The sequence below is a fragment of the Gorilla gorilla genome, chromosome 4 (genome assembly GCF_029281585.2).
Source record: "Gorilla gorilla gorilla isolate KB3781 chromosome 4, NHGRI_mGorGor1-v2.1_pri, whole genome shotgun sequence".
Classification (NCBI taxonomy): domain Eukaryota; kingdom Metazoa; phylum Chordata; class Mammalia; order Primates; family Hominidae; genus Gorilla; species Gorilla gorilla.
The window spans coordinates 81,185,618-81,207,290 of NC_073228.2; the positions used below are offsets into that span (position 1 = coordinate 81,185,618).

Consider the following 21,673-nt stretch of genomic DNA (forward strand, 5'->3'; position numbering starts at 1 on the left):
AACTCATTTGGGTAGACACCAAGAGGCACGAGTTCTGATCATACCGAAAGAGTGTTTTCGTTTCAGAAGAAGCTGCTTGTCTTTTCTTGGGCTCCATAACAAAATACACAGACTTCTTTGTGGCTTAAATAACACAGATTTATTTTTTACAGTTCTCAGTCGAGCGCGGTGGCTCACTCCTGTAATCCCAGCACTTTGGGAGGCCAAGGTGGACAGATCACCTGAGTTCAGGTGACCAGCCTGGCCAACATGGTGAAACCCCGTCTCTACTTAAAAAAATAGAAGGGCCGGGTGCAGTGGCTCACGCCTGTAATCCCAGAACTTCGGGAGGCCGAGGCGGGCGGATCACCTGAGAATCAGGAGTTCGAGACCAGCCTGGCTTTATATAAACATGGTGACACCCCGTTTCTGCAAAAAAAAAAAAAAAAAAACAGCCTGGAGTGGCGTGTGCGCCTTTTAACCCCCGGCTACTCGGGAGGGCTTAAGCAGATTCGCTTGAGCCCGGGAGGCAGATGTTATTAGGAGCTGAGATCGCGCCACTGCACTCCAGCCTGGGCGCCAGACAGAACAAGAGACCCGGAGACCCCGTCTGAGGGCGGGAGTGGCGGGCGCGAAACGGCGACAAGAGAGGTAGCGAGAATGGGAGAAAATGCAAAAAGAGACAGCAGGAGGTGCCACACAGCATCCCCCCTACGCCGAAACTAAAATGAACAAACCACCCCCGCGAAACACAAGAGCCATCACCGGTGAAATACAAAGCGGAAAAAACCTTCTCTCGCGACATGCCCACCACGAGCGAAGACCAGCCCGCTGACACCCGAGAGCTTAGAAGTTGTTCTCTATCATTGAACCATCGAAAAAGAAAAACCACTCAGACCGCGTTTTCTCCCTCTTACTCCCGCATGCGGGGGAAAGAACGATCATCAATGGCTGACGGCAGTTGCCGCGAAGCAACACCATGAAGCCGGCTTCACGCTCAGGAGAAAACGCTACGTCTCTTCCTCGTGGTTTTCGGTGCTCTACACGTTCAGAGAAACTTCTCTAGTCACAAACTATAGAAATGATCCCTGAAAGTATAGTCTTAGCAACCTCCTCGCAGCCTCTGCTAGCTCTACATCTGCCGCAAACTTTTCACTGATGGCGAGATACTTTCGCTAGTTCCGATGCCATTAGGAAACAAATAGGAAAATAGTTTGGCAATAACAGCTTTTCGAATATTATCACCTGACAAATTTTAACGTTTTAGGTGGAAAGGTAAGTTTAAAAATTGTTTTAAGACGTTTAAAAGCAGGCATGCTTAATTAGCATAATGCTGAATGACAGCCAATCACAAACTGAATTTTTAAAACCGGAAGTGTTTGCTCCTGGTGTGGTGCGCCCGCCTGTAATCCGGGAATCCCAGCGTTTTGCGAGCCCACGCCCAGGCCCAGGAGGGAGGATCCTTTGTTCTATGAGTTCGACACCAGCCCAGGCAATATAGCGGAATCCCGTCTCTACCAAGGGAGGGGGGGAATCAACAATGAGCTGGGCGTGATGGCACCGTCTGTAGTCCCAGCTACTCGGGAGGCTGAAGCGGGATGATCGTTTGAGTCAGGGAAGCTGGCTGAGTTCAAAGCTGCAGTGAGCTTTGATCAATTACCCCACTGCACCCCAGCCTGGGAGACAGAGTGAGATCTTGACTCTTAAAAACAATTTTTTTTTTAGGGGGGATGGTATAAAATAGATACAAAATTTACCATTTTAACCATTTTTCACATATACAATTCGGTGGCATTAAGTACATTCGCGTAGCCATTGGCATGTAACCATCACCATTATTTATCTCCAGAACTTTTTCGACATCCCAAACTGAAACCCTACCCATAAAACAAACTTCCCTTTCCTCCCTCTGCCCAGACCCTTTTAACCACTATTCTACTTTCCGTCTCTATGAATTTGATTCTTGTAGGTATCTCTGTAAGTGGAAACATGCAATATTGTCCTTTTGTATCTGGCTTATTTCACTTAGAATGACGTTTTCAAGGTTCGTTCATGTTGTGACATGTTGCAGAATTTCACTCCTTTTTCAGGCTGGAGTGCAATGATGCATGATGTGACAGCTCACTGCAGCCTTGACCCCCAGGGCTCAGGTGATCCTCCCCCGTCAGCCTCCTGAGTAGCTGGGATTATAGGCACATGCCATCACGCTCCGCTAATTTTTTGTATTTTTTTGTAGGGAGGGGGTTTCACCACATTGCCCAGGGTGGTCTTGAACTCCTGGGCTCAAGGGATCCACCCGCCTCGGCCTCTCAAAGTGGTGGGACTACAGGCGTGAGCCACCACGCCCAGCGGTTTTCTTAATTACATTTTTGAATTGTTCCTTGCTAGTGCGTAAAAACACAACTGGACCGGGCACGGTGGCTCACGCCTGTCATCCTAGCACTTTGGGAGGCCGAGGCGGGTGGATCACCAGGTCAGGAGATCAAGACCATCCTGGTCAACATGGTGAAACCTCGTCTCTGCTAAAAATACAAAGATTGGCCGGGCGTGGTGGCACGCGCGCCTGTAATCCCAGCTACTGGGGAGGCTGAGGCAGGAGAATTGCTTGAACCCGGGAGGCAGAGGCTGCAGTGAGCCAAGATCGCGCCACTGCACTCCAGCCTGGGCGACAGAGCAAGACTCCGTCTCAAGACAAAAAAAAACCACACTGACTAGCAGACTAGCAGTGGTAAAAGTGAACCTCTGTGTCTTGGTCCTGAACTTAGGGGGAAAGCTTTTAGTCTTTCGCCCTTAAGTATGATGGTAACTGTGGGTTTTTCACAAATACCTCTTATAATGTTGAGGCAAATCCCCTCGTTTCATAGTTTTCCCTATGTTTTAATGATGAAATGTTAGAATTTCTTAGATGCTTTTTCTGTGTCAGCTGGAATGACTGTTTTTTTCCCTTTGTTCTACTAATGCGGTACATTACGTTAACGGATTTTCTTATGTTGAACCACCCCCTGCATTCCTGGGATGAATCCCTCCCATCCCCTCAGCTGCAGCACCTGATTAAAGCCTTCTTCCTTGGCAATAATCGTTGTCTCAGTGATTGGCTTTCTGTGAGGTGAGCAGCAGGCCCTAGATGGAACCCCTGGTGTTTGAGTAACACCAGGATGGCCAGTAGCCTCCAGACGCTGGAGGACTCAAGGAAGGATCCCCCTTCGAGGCTTCAACAGTTTGATTCCTGACTTTGAGCCTCCAGAACTGCGAGAGAATAATTTCTGTTTTGACAGAGTTTCACTTCATCACCCAGGCTGGAGCACAGTGGCACGATCTTGCCTCACTGCAACCTCTGCCTCCTGGGTTCAAGTCATTCTCATGCTTCAGCCTCCTGAGTAGCTGGGATTACAGGCATGCGCCACCACGCCTGGCTAATTTTTGTATTTTTAGTAGAGACAGGGTTTCACCATGTTGACCAGACTGGTCTTGAACTCCTGACCTCAAGTGATCTGCCTGCCTTGGCCTCCCAAAGTTCTGGGATTATAGGTGCAAGCCACCATGCCCGGCCTACATTTCTGTTTTTTTTTTTTTTTTTTTTTTTTTTTTGAGACAGAATTTCGCTCTTGTTGCCCAAGCTGGAATGCAGCTCTTGGTGTCTACCCAAATGAGTTGAAAATGTATGTCCACACAAGCCTGCAAACATATGTTTATAGCGGCTTTATCCATAATTGCCAAAACTTGGAACTAAGATGTTCCTAAATAGAGCCGGGGGCGGTGGCTTGTGTCTGTAATCCCTGCTACTTGGGCAGCTGAGGCAGGCAGTAACTTGAGATCAGGGGTTTGAGACCAGTTTGGGCAACAGAGGGAGACCCCATCTCTATAAAAAAAATACTTTTAGGGTCGGGCGTGGTGGCTCATGCGTGTAATCTAACCTCTTTGGAAGGCTGAGGCGGGTGGATCACCTGAGGTCAGGAGTTCGTCACCAGCCTGGCCAACATGGTGAAACCCCATCTCTACTAAAAATACAAAAAATTATCTGGGCGTGGTGTCGGGCTCCCGTAATTCCAGCGATTCGGAAGGCTGAGGCAGGAGAATCACTTGAACCCAGGAAGCGGAGGTTGCAGTGAGCAGAGATCTTGCCATTGCACTCCAGCCTGGGCAACAAGAGCGAGATGCCATCTCAAAAAAAAACACAAAAAACAAAAAACTTAAAAAAAAAATAGACTGGGTGTGGTGACTCATGCCTGTAATCCCAGCACTTTGGGAGGCTGAGACAGGTGGATCACGAGGTCAGAAGATCAAGACCATCCTGGCCAACAGGGTGAAACCCCATTTCTAATAAAAATACAAAAATTAGCCGGGCGTGGCAGTGCGTGTCTGTAGTCCCAGCTACTTGGGAGGCTAAAACAGGAGAATTGCTTGAACCGGGGAGGCAGAGAGTACAGTGAGGTGAGATCGCGTCACTGCACTCCAGCCTGGGAGACTCTGTCTCAAAAAAAAAAAAAAAAAGAAAGAAAGTAAAAGAAAATAAAAAAAGAAAAACCCCAAAGGCAAAACACTACAAGAGGCAGAAAAAGAGTGGAAGACAAAAATAGAAACAAAGGCAACAAATAGAAAACAGTAAAAACAAAAAAAGGCAGCTATTAATCCAATTATATCAACATCCCTTTGCATATCAGTGGTCCAGATGAACCAATTAAAAGACAGAGACCGTCCGGGAGGGAGGTGGGGGGGTCAGCCCCCCGCCCGGCCAGCCGCCCCGTCCGCGAGGTGAGAGGCGCCTCTGCCCGGCCGCCCCTACTGGGAAGTGAGGGGCCCCTCTGCCCGGCCAGCCGCCCCGTCCGGGAGGGAGGTGGGGGGGGTCAGCCCCCCGCCCGGCCAGCCGCCCCGTCCGGGAGGTGAGGGGCGCCTCTGCCCGGCCGCCCCTACTGGGATGTGAGGAGCCCCTCTGCCCGGCCACCACCCCGTCTGGGAGGTGTACCCAACAGCTCATTGAGAACCGGCCGGGATGACAATGGCGGTTTTGTGGAATAGAAAGGGGGGAAAGGTGGGGAAAAGATTGAGAAATCGGATGGTTGCCGTGTCTGTGTAGAAAGAAGTAGACATGGGAGACTTTTCATTTTGTTCTGTACTAAGAAAAATTCTTCTGCCTTGGGATCCTGTTGATCGGTGACCTTACCCCCAACCCTGTGCTCTCTGAAACACGTGCTGTGTCCACTCAGGGTTAAATGGATTAAGGGCGGTGCAAGATGTGCTTTGTTAAACAGATGCTTGAAGGCAGCATGCTCGTTAAGAATCATCACCACTCCCTAATCTCAAGTACCCAGGGACACAAACACTGCGGAAGGCCGCAGGGTCCTCTGCCTAGGAAAACCAGAGACCTTTGTTCACTTGTTTATCTGCTGACCTTCCCTCCACTATTGTCCTATGACCCTGCCAAATCCCCCTCTGCGAGAAACACCCAAGAATGATCAATAAAAAAAAAAAATTAAATTAAATTTAAAAAATAAATAAAAAAAAATAAAAGAGATTGTCAGAGTGAGCAAAAAACAAGACGTAACTATATGTTGCTTACAAGAACGACACTTTAAAGACATATGTATTAAAAGCGAATGGATAAAGAAAGATCTATGCCAACACTGATGAAAAGAAAGCAGGAGTCTCTATATTAATTTCAGACACTGCAGACTTCAGAGCAAGGAAAGTCATCAGGAATAGGCCAGGCACAGTGGCTCACACCTGTAATCCCAGCACTTTGGGAGGCCAAGGCGGGCAGATCGCCTGAGGCCAGGAGTTCGAGACCAGCCTGGCCAACACGATGAAACCCTGTCTTTACTAAAACTACAGAAATTAGCAGGGCGTGGTGGCAATCCCAGCCTGTAATCCCAGCCTGTAATCCCAGCTACTCTGCAGGCTGAGGCACGGGAATCGCTTGAGCGTGGGAGGCAGAGGTTGCATTGAGCCGAGATCCCTGCACTCCAGCCCGGTTGACAGAGACCCTGTCTCAAAAAGAAAAGAAAAAAGAAAAGAAAAGAGAAAGAAAAGTCATCCGGGATAAGGACAGGGCATTACATAATGATTAAGGAGTCAATGCTCAAAGAAGACATAACAGTCCTTAACATGTATGATCCTAACAAGAGAACATCAAAATATGTGAGGGAAAAAGCGACAGCACTGCAAGGAGAAACTATTATAGTTGGCGACTTCAATGTCCCTCTATCAGAAACGGACAGATCCAGCAGGCAGAAAATCCATAACTCAGTAACACCCTCTATAACTGGATATAATGGAAACCTATGGACTATTTCATACAATGACAGCAGAAAAAACAAAAAAGAAAAACGCTTTGGTTTTTCCCATATCTTAGGCTGGAGAGCAGTGGCACGATCACAGCTCACTGCAGCCTTGAACTCCTGGGCTCAGGAGATCCTCCCGCCTCAGCACGCTGTCTAGTTGGGACTACAGGTGTGCACTAACACACCTGGCCAATTTTCTTTCTTTTTTTTTTTGTGACGAAGTCTTGCTCTGTCGCCCAGGCTGGAGTACAGTGGCACAATCTCGGCTCACTGCAAGCTCCGAGAATGGAGAATGGTTCACGCCATTCTCCTGCCTCAGCCTCCTGAGTAGCTGGGACTGCAGGCACCCACCACCATGCCCAGCTAATTTTTTGTATTTTTAGTAGAGATGGGGTTTCACCGTGTTAGCCAGGATGGTCTTGATCTCCTGACCTCCTGATCTGCCCACCTCGGCCTCCCAAAGTGCTGGGATTACAGGCGTGAGCCACCGCGCCCGGCCCTTCTTTCTTTCTTTTTAAATTTTTTTCATCATGCAGCTCAAAATGTCGTAATTTTTAAAAATTTACTTTTCTGTAGAGATGGGATCTTGCTATGTTGCCCAGGCTAGTCTTGAACTCCTGGCCTCAAGCAATCCTCCTACCTCAGCCTCCCAAAGTTCTAGGATTACAGGTGTAAGCCTGAGTCACCATGCCTAACCACAAATATATATTTTTATTTTTTGAGACGGAGTTTCACTCTTCTTGCTCAGGCTGGAGTGTAATGGCATGATCTCAGCTCACCGCAACCTCCACCTCCCGGGTTCAAGCAATTCTCCTGCCTCAGCCTCCCGAGTAGCTGGGATTACAGGCATGTGCCACCATGCCTGGCTAATTTTGTATTTTTAGTAGAGATGGGGTTTCTCCATGTTGGTGAGGCTGGTCTCCAACTCCCGACCTCAGGTGATCCGCCCGCCTTGGCCTCCCAAAGTGCTGGGATTACAGGCGTGAGCCACCAAGCCTGGCCCAAATAAAATGTGGTGTTTTTGTTTGTCTGTTTGTTTGTTTGTTTGTTTGTTTAGATGGAGTCTTGCTATGTAGCCCAGGCGGGAGTGCAGTGGCACGATCTCGGTTCACTGCAACCTCCGCCTCCTGGGTTCAAGCGATTCTCCTGCCTCAGCCTCCCAAGTAGCTGGGACCACAGGTGCGTGCCAACACGCCGGGCTAACTTTTTGTATTTTTAGTAGAGACGAGGTTTTACCATGTTAGCCAGGATAGTCTCGATCTCCTGACCTCGTGATCTGCCCACCTTGGCCTCCCAAAGTGCTGGGATTACAGGCGTGAGCCACCATGCCCAGCCTATAGATACTTTAAAAAAACATTTTATTTGTCACGGGTGCCGGGTGAGCGACCACGCCCAGCAATGATGAGTTTTATCTGGGCTGTTACACATCTGAGAAACGTCCAGGGGATGGCGCCCAAGAGGCATTTGGAGCTCAGAGAACAGGTCAAAGGTGGACTTGGTGGGGTTAGGGAGGCTCTTGGGGCTGTGGGAGTGGTTCCTGAACTGTGATCCCCACTGTCCCCCAACTTACATACCCAGAACAGCCAGGCTTGGGTAATAGTGGGATCTCTCACCCTCAAAGGGCCAAACTGGGTAGAACTCAGGGCTTCCTTTTTTTTTTTTTTTGAGATGGAGTCTTGCTCTGTCGCCCAGGCTGGAGTGCAGTGGCACAATCTTGGCTCACCGTAACCTCTGCCTCCCGGGTTCAAGTGAGTCTCCCGCCTCAGCCTCCCAAGTAGCTGAGATTACAGGTTCATGCCACCATGCCTGGCTAATTTTTTGTATTTTTTTTTAGTAGAAATGTGGTTTCATCATGTTAGCCAGGCTGGTCTCAAACTCCTGACCTCAGGTGATCCTCCTGCCTCGGCCTCCCAAAGTGCTGGGATTACAGGCGTGAGCCACCACGCCCAGCCAGGGCTTCCTTTTTAGGATCCAGAGTTAGGGAGAAGAAGCTGAGGCCACCCTGGCTGGTCTCTTAGCCCTGGAAGGATCTGACTGACCATGATTAATGAGTCTTTTCACTCTAGCGACACCAAGATATTCCAGGTTCCAGCTTGGTAGTGCCAGGAGCCAGCAATGAGTCCACTCAATGGAGCTCAGGCACCAGCAAGGACAGGGGGGCAGACAGGGGCAGGGGTCATCAAGACAGCAGGCATGGCTTAATAGCCATCCTAGGGATGTGAAGGGTGTGTCATTGTGGGTTCGACTTGCATTTCCCTAATGACAAATGAGGTTGAGCATCTGTTCAGGAGCTGTGAGCCATTTGTATACCTTATTTGGGGAAAAGTCTTTCAGGATCCTTTGCCCATTTTTAAATTGTGTTTTAAATTGTTGTTTGTGTTCTAGTATTGAATTCTATGAGTTCTTGTGTATTCTGGATATGAAACTTTCACCAGATTTATTATTTACAAATATTTTCTTCCATTCTGTAGGTTGTCTTTTCACTTTCTTGAAAGTGTCCTTTGATGAGCAAAAGTTTTAATTTTGATAAAATACAATTTATCATTTCATTGCTTGTATTTTGAGTATCATATCAAAGGTTCCATTGCCAAATACAAGGCGTGAAAACGTACCCCTACGTTTTTTATTTTTATTTAATTATTGTTATTTGTTTGTTGGTTGTTTCTGGTTTTTATTCTTTGAGACAAGGTCTTGCTCTGTGGCCCAGCCTGGAGTGTAGTGATGCGATCTCTGCTCACTGCAGACTTGACTTCTTGGGCTCAAGTGATTCTCCCGCCTGGGCTTTCCAAAGTGCTGGGATTACAGGCGCGAGCCGCCACACTCAGCCATTTTTTTTTTTCTTTATCAAGATTTTTTTGGCCATTGTAGATCATTTGCAATTCCATATGAATTTCAAAATCAGCTGGTGAATCCCTTTAATGAATGTTTTACTTCAGTTACTATACTTTTCTTTTCTTTCTTTTCTTTTATTTTTTTGAGACAGAGTTTCACTCTTGTCGCCCAGGCTGGAGTGCAGTGACGTGATCTTGGCTCACTGTAACCTCTGCCTCCCGGGTTCAAGCGATTCTCCTGCCTCAGCCTCCCGAGTAGCTGGGATTACAGGTGCCCGCCACCATGCCTGGCTAATTTTGTATTTTTAGTAGAGATGGGGTTTCACCATCTCTGGCCTCCGAAAGTACTGGGATTACAGGGGTGAGCCACTGCACCCGGCTATTTTAGTTACTATACTTTTCAACTTCATAATTTCCATTTGGTGTTTTTTTTATAATTTCGATTTTTTTTTTTTTTTTATTCGGAGTCTTGCCCTGTCACCCAGGTTGGAGTGCAATGGTGCAATCTCAGCTCACCGCAACCTCTACCTCCCAGGTTCAAGGGATTCTCCTGTCTCAGCCTCCCGAGTAGCTGGGATTATAGGTATGCACCACCATACCCAGTTAATTTTTTTTTTTTTAATCTTTAGTAGAGACAGGGTTTCACCATGTTGGCCAGGCTGGTCTCAAACTCCTGACCTCGTGATCCACCCGCCTCGGCCTCCCAAAGTGCTGGGATTACAGGCGTGAGCCACCGTGCCTGGCAATTTCTATCTTTTTATCGGTATTCTCTATTTGATGAAACACCATCATCATACATTCCTTTATTTATTTAGTCACAGTTTCCTTTGGTTTTATGAACGTGTGTATAATGGCTACTTTAAAGTCTTTTTCTGATAAATCAACATGTGCCCTCTCACAGGCAGTTTCCTTTGCCTGCATTTCCCCCTATCTATGGGTCATGCTTTCCTGTTTTTTAAATTTTTTGCAGGCTTCATTTTTTTTTTTTTTTTTTTTTTTTGGAAACAGGACATTTAAATAATACATTGTAGCAATTCTGGGTATGAGTCTCCCCTGCCCTGGGCTTGTTATTATTTTCTTGTTCATTTGTTTAGTGACTGGCTGGATTGTTTTAGTGAAGTCTATTTCTTCCCTACGATGTTCAGCTTCTAAGGTCGTTCTCAGGGGGCCCAGCTTTGAGTATGCCTGCAGTTACTCTGGGATGACAGTGGTTTTGGAAGGCTCTCTTCCTCTTTCCCTGACCATATCCAGCTGTTAAGCTATGCAAATTTTCTTTTCTTTTTTCTTTCTTTCTTCTTTTTTTTTTTTTTTTTGAGATGGAGTCTCGCTCTGTCGCCCACGCTGCAGTGCAGTGGCACAATCTCGGCTCACTGCAACCTCCGCCTCCCGGGTTCAAGCAATCCTCTGACTCAGCCTCCCAAGTAGTTGGGATTACAGGCACCTGCCACCACGCCCGGCTAATTATTGTATTTTTTGTTTTTTAGTAGAGACGGGGTTTGACCGTCTTGGCCAGACTGGTCTTGAACTCCTGACCTAGTGATCCACCCACCTCAGCCTCCCAAAGTGTTGGGATTTTAGGCATGAGCCACTGCACCCACCCCTTCTTTTTTTAATCCTTGCTTGGTTGAAATAAGCTCCGCAAGTTGCCAATGGATTGCTTTATAATTTCCTATAATGCCCTGCTCTACACACTGATCCTATCAAGTTTGGCTCCTTGGAAGAAATAGTGTGTGAGGTCAATGTCTGCTATTTGTTCTGACCTCAGGAGGGCTCCCTCTACTGGTGCTATTCCCTGTTCTCTCCTGTAAACGAGCAGCCTAGAGTTCAGCTTGTGTCTTGAATCTTCTCCTAATTATCTCTCACCATAATCTCTACTATTCTCAAAAGCACCTTTTGGGCCGGGTGCGGTGGCTCACACCTGTAATCCCAGCACTTTGGGAGGCTGAGGTGGGCGGATCACCTGAGGTCGGGAGTTCGAGACCAGCCTGGTCAACATGGTGCAAACCCCGTCTCTACTAAAAAAAAAAAAAAAAATTAGCTGGGTGTGGTGGTAGGCACCTGTAATCCCAGCTACTCGGGAGGGCGAGGCAGGAGAATCGCTTGAACCCAGGAGGCGGAGGTTGCAGTGAGCGGAGATCGCATCACTGCACTCTTAAACAAACCTAACCAAAATCAAAACAAAAGCAACTTTTGCCTTGAATTTCTTCGTTCTCTGCAGCAAATGAGGTCAGTTGCTTTGGGAAGAGATTAGGAAGTCTCTTTTTTATGGCCTGTTTCTTCATTAGACAAAAATCTCTCTGAGCCAGGGCCCTGGAGCTGGGGGTGGAGACTTTGGAAAGCTTCTCTCTGAGTGACACCCTGCGCTAGGGGCTGAGGACTTGGTGGGAGTGGGGACAATGGCCGAGGTCCTCAAAGTTTGCCTCTCCTGTTGTCGAGCTACTTCCACATGAGCCAGGGCCGGAGTGATCAGGACCCCAGCACTCGCAGCACACTGCACCCAAGGCAGAGCCTCTGTTCCTTGAGTGGGGCTGGGTGCAAGAAGGGGGCCCCCAACTCTTGGCTACACTCATCCTGGACTTAGTCTCAGCAACAGGTGGCTGGGGGTAGAATAGGAAATTGATGTCCTGTTCTTCCTGGGAGGAAAGCCCTCCTACTGGGAGCTGGGGGCAGAGGGAGCCCTGTTTCCCTGGTCTGGAGGCAGCAGGGGACCCCATGTTCTTGGCTGCAGCTGTCCAGAGTGGAGTCTCAGCCTCACTGAGCTGAGAGGAAGGGCAAGAGGGGCCATGATCTCAGTGCAAACACCATGGCCTCACCTTTTTAAACCAAATATTCATAGATGTTCATGAATCCATGTTTCTTCATTTCCATTTTCTTTTTTTTTTTTCCAGACAAAGTCTCGCTCTGTCCTCAGAGGCAGGAGTACAATGGTGTGATCATAGCTCACGATCACCTTGAAATCCAGGACTGAAACGATCCTCCCACCTCAGCCTCCTGAGTAGCTGGGATTACAGGTGAGAGCCACCATGCCTGGCCTATTTTTGTTGTTGTTTATTTTTGTAGAGATGGGGTCTCACTATGTTGTCCAGGCTGGTCTTGAACTGGGTTCAAGCATTCCTCCTGCTCTGGCTTCCCAAAGTGCTGGGATTACAGGTGTGAGCCACCATGCCTGGCCTGTTTCTTCATTTTCTTTTCTTTCTTTCTTTTTTTTTTTTTTTTTCTGAGACAGAGTCTCCCTCTGTCACCCAGGCTGGAGTGCAGTGGCACGATCTCTGCTCACTGCAATCTCCACCTCCCAGGTTCAAGTGATTCTATTTCCAAGTAGCTGGGACTACAGGCGTGCGCCACCATGCCTGGCCAATTTTTGTATTTTAAGTAGACACAGGGAGGCGGAGGTTGCAGTGAGCTGAGATCATGCCACTGCACTCTAGTGCAGGCAACAAAAGCAAAACTCTGTCTCAAAAAAATTTTTTTTCGGGGAGTTCTCTCAGGTGTTTCAGCCAATCTCTGATGATAAAAAGTTCCCCAGTCAGCCTGTTTGGAGTGTTCCAGGGTCTAGTAGTCTAGTCCAGTCTACTAATTACAGAACTCAAACTGCATTGTAATTGCAGTTTCCATCCAATCTCACGATCCTTAACATAATCACACCGGCAAAGTCCCTCTTGTCATATAAGGGAACATTCCAAGTTCTTGAGATCAGGACCTGGGTGTCTTCGGGGCTGTTACTCAGCTGATCACAGGGGGTTAGGGTTTCAGCACTGAGACAGTGGCTGGGTCTGCCCTGGCCTGGTGTGGCCTGTGGCCAGTGATGAGTTTTCCTCCTGTGAGCAGCTTTTGAGGGACCTCCATAAACCAAAACCAAAATCCTAAGCCCCTTAACCATCCGAATGGACTCCTTCTCTCGGCAAGGGCATTCCAAAGTTAACCTGAAAATGAGTTCAGGATATGATGGGAAGGGGGAGCTGGACATGCCTTGTTATAACCTCCTCACTTTTGGGATTACTGATAGAACGGACTCTTTCAGTCTGATAAGAAACATTTACACTATATTCTCTCTGAAGCCAGCTACCTGGAGGCTTCATCTGCATAATAAAACCTTGGTTTCCAAAACTCCTTATTTTGTTTTGTTTTGTTTTTTTTTTTTTGAGATAGGGTTTCTCTTTTGTTGCCCAGGCTGGAGTATAATGGGGTGATCTCGGCTCACTGCAACCTCCGCCTCCTGGGTTCAAGCAATTCTCCTGCCTCAGCTTCCCAAGTAGCTGGGATTACAGGCGTGCGCCATCACTCCCGGCTAATTTTGTATATACATTTTTTGAGATGGAGTTTCACTCTTGTCGCCCAGGCTGGAGTGCAGTGGCATGATCTTGGCTCACTGCAACTTCCGTCTCCTGGGTTCAAGTGATTCTCCTGCCTCAGCCTCCCAGGTAGCTGGGATTATAGGCACTCGCCACCACGCCTAGCTAATTTTTTATTTTCAGTAGAGACAGGGTTTCACTATGTTGGCCAGGCTGGTCTCAAACTCCTAACCTCAGGTGATCCACCTGCCTCGGCCTCCCAAAGTGCTGGGATTGCAGGTGTGAGCCACCGTGCCCAGCCTAATTTTGTATTTTTGGTAGAGACAGGGTTTCACCATGTTGGTCAGGCTGGTCTCGAACTCCTGGCCTCAAGTGATCTGCCTGCCTTGACCTCCCAAAGTGCTGGGATTACAGGCATGAGCCACCGCGCCTGGCCCAAGCCTCCAGTTTCCGATGGCCCCTCGTTCCAGGCCCCAGCGTCTGCCTCATTTGGGGTGCTGCATTCTTCAAGGGTCCTCTCAGTCAGGTCCCATTTGTGGGGTCCTCTCCGGTCTCCCGGAATCAGGGCAGATTTACCCTCCAACAAAGCTTTGCTGCTTACCTCACTGCACTCCTTGAGCTCACTGTACAGTAGGCAGCCCAGGCTCCCAGCTCTGGCCTGAGCCACCTTGGGCAGGAATCCTTCGGGTTGAGGCCATGCGGCGAAGGAGTTGTAGGCATGGTTTGGCCCTCAGGCCTGCCTGGGTTTGAACCCCAGCCCTGCCACCTACCAACTATTGGTCACTTACCTCTTTGTAAAGGACTTGGCAGAGAATACATACTTCTAAAACACATAAAAATAAACCCGGCATCTGTCCCACCGCCCCAGGGGACACACATTCAGCTTCATAAGGGGAAGTCTTCCTCCCCTCATATGGCTAGAAGCACCTCAAAACTGAGGCGGGGGCGGATCCCAACCCCTCCATTGCATCATTCTGAGGCTTTGAAACCTCAGCTGCAACAGAGCCGGAAAGAGGGGCCTTATAACATCCTGTCACCCTTGGGGTCGGGGGCAGCCAGAAGGCAGGGGTCTTTGAGTAGAGGGCAGCGTGGAGAAGCCCTGGAATGGAGCTGGGTGAGGCCAGGGCCAGCTCCATCCTGCCTGGTCAGCTCAGGGACTCCAGAGTGGGCGGCAGGCAGCTGTCATCTTCTCTTCTTTCCTCTCAACTATTTTTTTTTTTTTTTTTTTTTTTTTTTTTGAGATGGAGTCTTGATGTGTCACCCAGGCTAGAGTGCAATGGTGCGATCTCAGCTCACTGCAACTTCCATCTCCCAGGTTCAAGCGATTCTTCTATTATTGGCCAGAAGGTCAGGGTGTGTTCATAGAATGACGGGTCCATGTCAAAAGGATAAGGAGACAGCTTGAAGGAGACCCCACTGGCCTAATCAGGGGCATTTTAAGCATCAAAATAAATGTAATAGTAATGGATTATAATCCACTGGCTAAAATATGAAACCATGAGTCCATATTAATATAAATGAAGGAAGAAAAACTTCTTTACAGAAAAAAGACAATGTGACTTCACACTGATTTATCCAGTGTCCATGCAACACCACAGGGCTCTGCCTGGTTTTCCTTCCACGTCTGTGTCTCCCTTCTTTCCCAGGGAGAACCCTGGTTCCAAACAGTATAGCTGTGCTTGTCCATTTGTGCGCTATCCTGCAACACTTGCAAAACAGTTTCAGAATTGCTACACCGATAACACTGCTCGTAACAAACCCACTAAGGAAAGGTAGAGATTTATTTACAGTTCTCTCTTTTTTTTTTCTTTTTTTTGAGAAGGAGACTCGCTCTGTCACCCAGGCTGGAGTGCAATGGCGCAATCTCAGGCAGGAGGATCGCTTGAGTCCAGGAATTCAAGACCAGCCTTGGTAACATGGTGAAAACTCATCTCTACTAAAAATACAAATAATTAGCCAGACATGGTGGTGGGCACCTGTAGTCCGAGCTACTCTGGAGGCTGAGGTGGGAGGATTGCTTTGAGCCTGGATGGATCCTCGGCTCACTGCAACCTCTGCCTCCCGGGTTCAAGCGATTCTTGTGCCTCGGCCTTCCCAGTAGCTGGGATTACAGGCACATGCCACCATGCCAGGCTAATTTTTTGTATTTTTAGTAGAGATGAGGCTTCACCATGTTGGCCAGGCTGATCTCGAACTCCCGACCTCCAGTGATCCGCCCATCTTGGCCTCTCAAAGTGCTGGGATTATAGGCATGAGCCATCGCGCCCGACCTACAAGTCTTGTTGACCTTAGGATTTAAGTCCCACCTAAGGTGCCCAGTGTCTAAACCAGAAGAGGTACCTTCTGAGCTGGTCTTTGATGGATGAATAGGAGTCTCCTGGGAGCAGAAAGAGGAGAACACCAGGCAGAGGAACCACATGTGCAAAAGTCTGGGGTTGAAATGAGAGTTTGGTGTGGCCCCTTGCTGTGGCTGAAGCCCTAGGTTTGTTTAGAGTGAAGGGGATGACAAAGGATGAGAATGGGGGCTGTTTGTAGGGGCAGGTGGAGGTGGTGGATTGCAAGGGCCTTGAATGCCAGGTGAGGAGCTTGGGATTGAAGGAGCAGGAGGCAGGGCATCACAAGAGGCATCAGGGTTTAGGAAAAGATGGAGAGTCATTGGCAAATTGGTGAAGGGGGGCCAGCATCTGGTGCCATGAGACTCAGTGCCTGAGCCAGCAGGACAGCTTTGGCACTTCTCCTCCAGGCACCTCACTTTTACGGATGATAAAACATGGGCACGAGGGGGCCCCACTCCCAGAGCTTCAGGGAGACTCCCCAAGGGCCATTCCTGGCACCTGGGGTCTGAGGTAGGGACGGAGCTGGCTCACAAGCCCTCCCTGCTCTGTGACATGTCTGTTTCCTGTTTCTCCCCCATCAGGAGCAGTTTCAGTCTCAACTTCAAAAGAACAAACGCGCACTCAAAACAAAGGAAGACGGTCCTCGACTGCAGAGGAAGCAGGAAGCTGTCGGCCCAGCTCTGAGCCCAGCTGCTGGAGCCCCGAGCAGCGGCATGGAGTCCGTGGCCCTGTACAGCTTTCAGGCTACAGAGAGCGACGAGCTGGCCTTCAACAAGGGAGACACACTCAAGGTAGGGGGGCTGGAGCCTGCTGAGTTGGCCCCACACGGGGTGGGGGTGGATTTAGGAACCGGGGGCCTGGGACTGTCCCAAGCAGACTGTGGCCCCTGGAAGACAGGCCCAGCCTCTCCAGTTATTGGCTGTGTGACTCTGGACAAGCCACCTTTTCCCTCGGAGCCTCAGATTCTCCATCTAGGAAATGGGGAGATAACTAATGACCCTCCTTTGGGGCTGTTGTGAGGATTCGATGAGATATTACCACAGTGTCTGGCAGGAGTTAGTTCAACCCCCAGTTTTCCAGGAAAAAGTTTGAAAAGAAAATTGTTGAGAGAGGGAGAGAATGAGAGCTAGAGAGAGAGACAGAGTATGGGAATGGAGAACAGAGCGAGAAAGAGGGAGAGAGAGAAGGTCTTAGGAAAGAAATAAGTACACATGCTAACCTAGTAGGGCTAAAATAGCTAAGATGAAAGTGTCAAGGATGAGCTTCCCAGTAGTGTGGAGAAAAGGGAAAATAGAGTCATACCACAGTTCATTTCTCCTTGTCTGGGCCGCTTTTGACAGATGTTGCAGCCTTCCAAGACGGTCTAGACACATGGGCCTGTGGAATGTGTCTCTGGAAATGTCCTTGCTTAAAAGTTTGCATATGAAAGCCATGCCCAGGATTCTGGGAGTGGCCATGCCAAGACGTGTGCACTGGAACTGCCAGTAAACCACACTAGGGAAGTGACTGCCCTTCCCTGGGCCTCAGTTTCCCCACTGGAGCAATGGGTGTTAGACTGGATGCTCCTCTGCACTGAGCCCTGGGCGCTGCTCTTGGCCACAAGCTTCAAGCACAAGATGGGAGAGCTCCCTGTGCCATCACCCTGCTATAGCCAGGCCCCGAACTCAGCAGCACACCTCATGTACCATTTAAGCAATGGGGACTGGCACCCCCATTTCACAGGTGACTAAACTGAGGCACAGGGAGGCAACATGACCTGCTCGGTATGGAGTCAGTTTTGAACCTGTGTCCCTTTGGCTGTGGAACCTGCGCTTGGTCTGAACAGGCTGGGCTGGGGGTTGGGGTCCAGAGGAGGAGGAGCAATTCCTCCTTCTCTATGCTGGGGTGCTGGCACCTGGGGTCACTGCAGTGCTGGCTGTCGGCCTCGTGGACATGTGGCCAGATGGGGACAGGGCCAGGCTGAGCACTGGGGCTCTGAGCCCAAGGCATGACCCTCTGCGGGGATCCAAGTCTTGGTTTCTCATCTGAGAGCACTTCGAGGTCTCTAGACCCAAGTGAGGTGTTGGGAGGGAGTGGGGCAGTGATGGAATAGGAATGGGGTGCGCGGGAGGCGTTGAGCCAGGCTTGGAGGGATCAAGTGGCTGGGGTGGAAGCTGAGCTCCGCGACCATCCTGTCCTCTCGTCCAGCAAGTATTTTCCAGTGCTCCCTGTGGGCCAGCCCCTGCCATGGCACTGCCTGCCTACAGATTGAGTCCAGCCTGGGAGAGTGGGCGACGAAGCCCGTTCTTCAAATCTGAACTTTGGTCTTGGATGAAAACTCTGGCTCGTGGACTCACTCTGGACAAATGGCCCCAAACGTCACCTCCCTGGGACAAAGCCTCCCTCCCTGATAGGCCAGGCGTTTCTGGGTGCACGCACCCCCCTGCTGTTGCCAGCTGGAGGGGCATGTGGTTAGTGGCTTCACTCCCATCTCTGCACGAGCAGCCTGGATGATGAGACCCAGACTCAGGAAGCCCATGTCACCTTGACATCTCCATGGGAAAGGGCGACGGTCCAGGCCCAACACAGCCAGCCCTGGGCTCCCTGAACCTACTTTCTGCTGCCTGTCATTGTCTTGTCGGCAACTCTGGCAAAACCTACCTGAAGCCCCTCCTCCAGCCCAGGCCTCCATTGTCACTTACCTGGGCTTGCGTGGTGGCTCCCAAGGCCTCCCCGCAACAATCCCTGCTCCCCAGCCCAGTCTCCACGCAGTGGCCATGACTCAGAGCCTGGTCCTCCCCCGTACGTCTTATGACATCTGCTCCTCCCTCCCTCAGCTCCAGACACCCTGGCCTCCTTTCTGTTTCAGGGACAGAGCTTGGCCCCACCTCAGAGCCTTGGCACTGGCTGTTCCGTCCGTCTTGGACCCTGTTCCCCACATTTTCTTACCGCTGGTTCCTTCTTGTAATTCGGGCTTCAGCTTCCATGTCACTTCTTCAGAGAGGCCTTTCTGGACCACCCCACCTGTCCCGTGTTGACAATCTCCCTGCTCCCACCCAACCAGACATTCTCCATCTGTCACCTGATGTCCATTTTTCACAGCGCTTACTGCTCCATTAAACTACCTTGCTTATTTGTTTCTTCCCTTGTTTATGGTCTGTCTCTGCCTACTAGAATGTGAGCTTCTTGTTCCCTGCTCTGTCGTGGGGTGCCTGGCACACAGTAGGTGCTCAGTAAACAACTATCAAGCAGCAACTGCATCGGGCTGGGATGGTAAAGTGGGGCGGCAGCCTGGGTGGAGGGCACCATGTGGGCAAAGGCTCAGGGGCAGGCCAAGTTCTGCCTCTCACCTTGAGCAGTGATACTCCTCCAGGGAGGAGTTGGCCTCTCTCCCTTGTGAGAATTCCCCGGTCTCAGAGGGTCTGGGGCTTTCAAACAATGTTCGCAGTAAGAAATCAGTTAACGTGAGGTCAAGAGATCGAGACCAGCCTGGCCAACATGGTGAAACCCCCATCTCTACTAAAAATACAAAAATTTAGCTGGGCGTGGTGGCACACACCTGTAGTCCCAGCTACTCGGGAGGCTGAGGCAGGAGAATCGCTTGAACCCAGGAGGCAGAGGTTGCAGTGAGCTGAGATTGCGCCACTGCACTCCAGCCTGGTGACAGAGTGAGACTCCATCTCAAAAAGAAAAAAAAAAGAAAAAAGAAAAAGAAATTAGCTAATGTAACCAATGGGACATTCCCGAGTCCTCTGAGTGCAGATGACAAGGAGACAAAACGAAGCAGGGACTGCATGAGATGTATTCCACCCAATGTCCGCACTGCTGCATGCAGGGCAGGCCATAAATGCACCCATTGGACAGACGAGGGAGGACACTGAGGCCAAGGCCACAGAGAGAGTCAGAAGCAGACAGAATGTTCTGGAGCCCCAGGCTTCAGGGCATCCTCCTGGAATCCATGGCTGTGGTATGTGGCCTACAGGCCCTCATTTTCTCCTTAGGTTGGGGGAGTTGTTTTGTTTTTTTGAGACGGAGTCTCACTCTGTTGCCCAGGCTGGAGTGCAATGGCGCGATCTTGGCTCACTGCAGCCTCCAGCTCCCGGGTTCAAGTGATTCGCCTGCCTCAGCCTCCTGAGAAAGTTGGGGATTATAAGGGTGTGCCACCATACTTGGCTAATTTTTTTGTATTTTTAGTAGAGACGGGGTTTCACCATGTTGGCCAGGCTAGTCTTGAACTCCTGACCTCAGGTGGTCCACCCTCTTCAGCCTCCCAAAGTGCTGGGATTACAGGCGTGAACCACTGCGCCCGGCCTGTTTTGTTTTGTGTTGAGCGAAAGTTTTCCTGAGTCAGCCACCTGCTTCCGTTCACCCCTGGGTCTGCTGACCTGGCCCAGGCTGCAGGGGCAGGAAGGAAGGGGCTCAGCCAGCCTGGCCTGGTGGACAAAGCGGGGGTGGAGATGGGGGTGCAGAGGCCACCTGTGAGGGTGGGGCCTCAGGCCTGGGCCCTAGGAGGCCAATCCCAGCTACTCTTGGCAAAATATCACTGCTGGAGTTGATGCCCCTGTATTGGCCTGCCCTGGGCCTTTGGTACCCCGTGCCCAATTTTTTCTCTAAAGTACCCCTGAAGGATTGAGCTGACATTGGAACCTGCTCCAGGACTGACAGGAGAGGTGTCCCCTCACAGGAGAGATGTCCCCTCAAGCTGGAGTCCAGTGACAAAGAGGACTGGAGGCAAAAATTGGTGGGCCAGGACCCCCTTGACCAGTGAGCCAAAAACCCCAGGCCTCAGAGTCCTGACTGACCAAACAGGCTCTGCCTCTCCCCTGCTGCGTGGCCTTGGCCAAGTCACTTCCCCTGTGGGCCTCAGTTTTGTTATTTGTAAAATAGCATTTGGTGATGTTGACCTTGGGGGCTATATGAGAATCAGGGGGACACACGGAAGGCGTGCCCAGGGAATGGAGGCAGGACCCCCGGCCTCATGCTGTGCCCCTCCCAGGCCCGGCCCCGCCCCGCCTTGGTCGCTTGGTTGCTCCCCCTCAGGGACTCCCACCCCCGCTCTGGCTATTTCAGTTCCTCCGGGCCCACCTGTGGTGTGATGGGGGCCTCACAGGCGGCTCGGAAGAGGAGCCCGTGTGACCCAGCAGGCCATGCCAGGGCTGAGAACCAGTCTGTCTCAGACCAAAGGCCCCCTTATCTGCTCCCCAGAGCCTGACGTCCCCCCACTGAATTGTCACCCCTGAGCTGTCTAAATGCGAGGGACCCTAGGTGACCACTGGTGGCTGTGCTCAGGCCGGGTCCCCCGACCTTCACCCCAAGGCTCAGTGCGTGGCATGTAAGTGCTGTGGGCCCCCCAAACTCGGGGGCACAACCCAGGAAGGAACTCAGGTCCCCAGTTCTGCTCCTGCAAACCCCATGGTCCGCAGGGCTCCTGGTGTCGGAGCCTGAGAATCCAGCTCCAGCCACCCCAAGCCTCCTACGGGTCCCCGACTGTGCCTCCCTTGGAGTCTGTGAATCACCTGAGGATGGGCTGTCCTGGGGCCAGGGGATGGGCAGCACTGAGGAACGAGGGGTTCTAATTCAGCCCTTGTGACCGTGGGCAAGTCCTGTCCCAGGCCCCCAGCCCTTCTCTGTGAGTAGGCACAGAAGCTGGTGCAGGCGAGGCCCACCTGGGGCCTGGCGTGCAGTGGGGCCTCCGGGGGTGACAGTTGTTCCTTCTCGGTGACTGAGTGGCTTTGTGTCTCCTGCCCACAGATCCTGAACATGGAGGATGACCAGAACTGGTACAAGGCCGAGCTCCGGGGTGTCGAGGGATTTATTCCCAAGAACTACATCCGCGTCAAGCCCCATCCGTGAGTGGACAGCCCCATCCCATCCCCGTGGCTCTATCTCTCCTGGCCATGGGACCCCCTCACTCCTGGGCCTCTGTCCATCTCTCTGGGGCCCCCAGGCTCCACAGAGGCCACCAGCCTGGGCAGGCA

The 21,673-nt window shown here is 50.6% G+C and overlaps 1 protein-coding gene and 1 non-coding gene across 3 annotated transcripts in view; one reads left to right on the forward strand and one right to left on the reverse strand.

The window, feature by feature from the left end:
- The first annotated feature begins 640 nt into the window (after nt 1-640).
- LOC101142742 (GRB2 related adaptor protein) overlaps nt 641-21,673 on the forward strand; it is a 41,445-nt gene continuing 20,412 nt past the window's right edge. The window contains exons 1-4 of one of the 2 annotated variants that reach the window (XM_004042143.5): nt 641-1,254; nt 11,977-12,099; nt 16,298-16,507; nt 21,447-21,544. In XM_004042143.5, the coding sequence (XP_004042191.1) occupies nt 16,430-16,507; nt 21,447-21,544 (176 nt within the window). In that variant the 5' untranslated portion in view covers nt 641-1,254; nt 11,977-12,099; nt 16,298-16,429. Of the gene's footprint in view, nt 1,255-11,976; nt 12,100-16,297; nt 16,508-20,585; nt 21,028-21,446; nt 21,545-21,673 lie in introns of those variants that run through there. The other variant, XM_063706608.1, reaches the window with a different exon arrangement.
- On the reverse strand, nt 867-1,083 carry LOC129534004 (small nucleolar RNA U3). The gene has a single exon (XR_008680416.1). It is a non-coding gene; the product is annotated as a small nucleolar RNA U3 (small nucleolar RNA).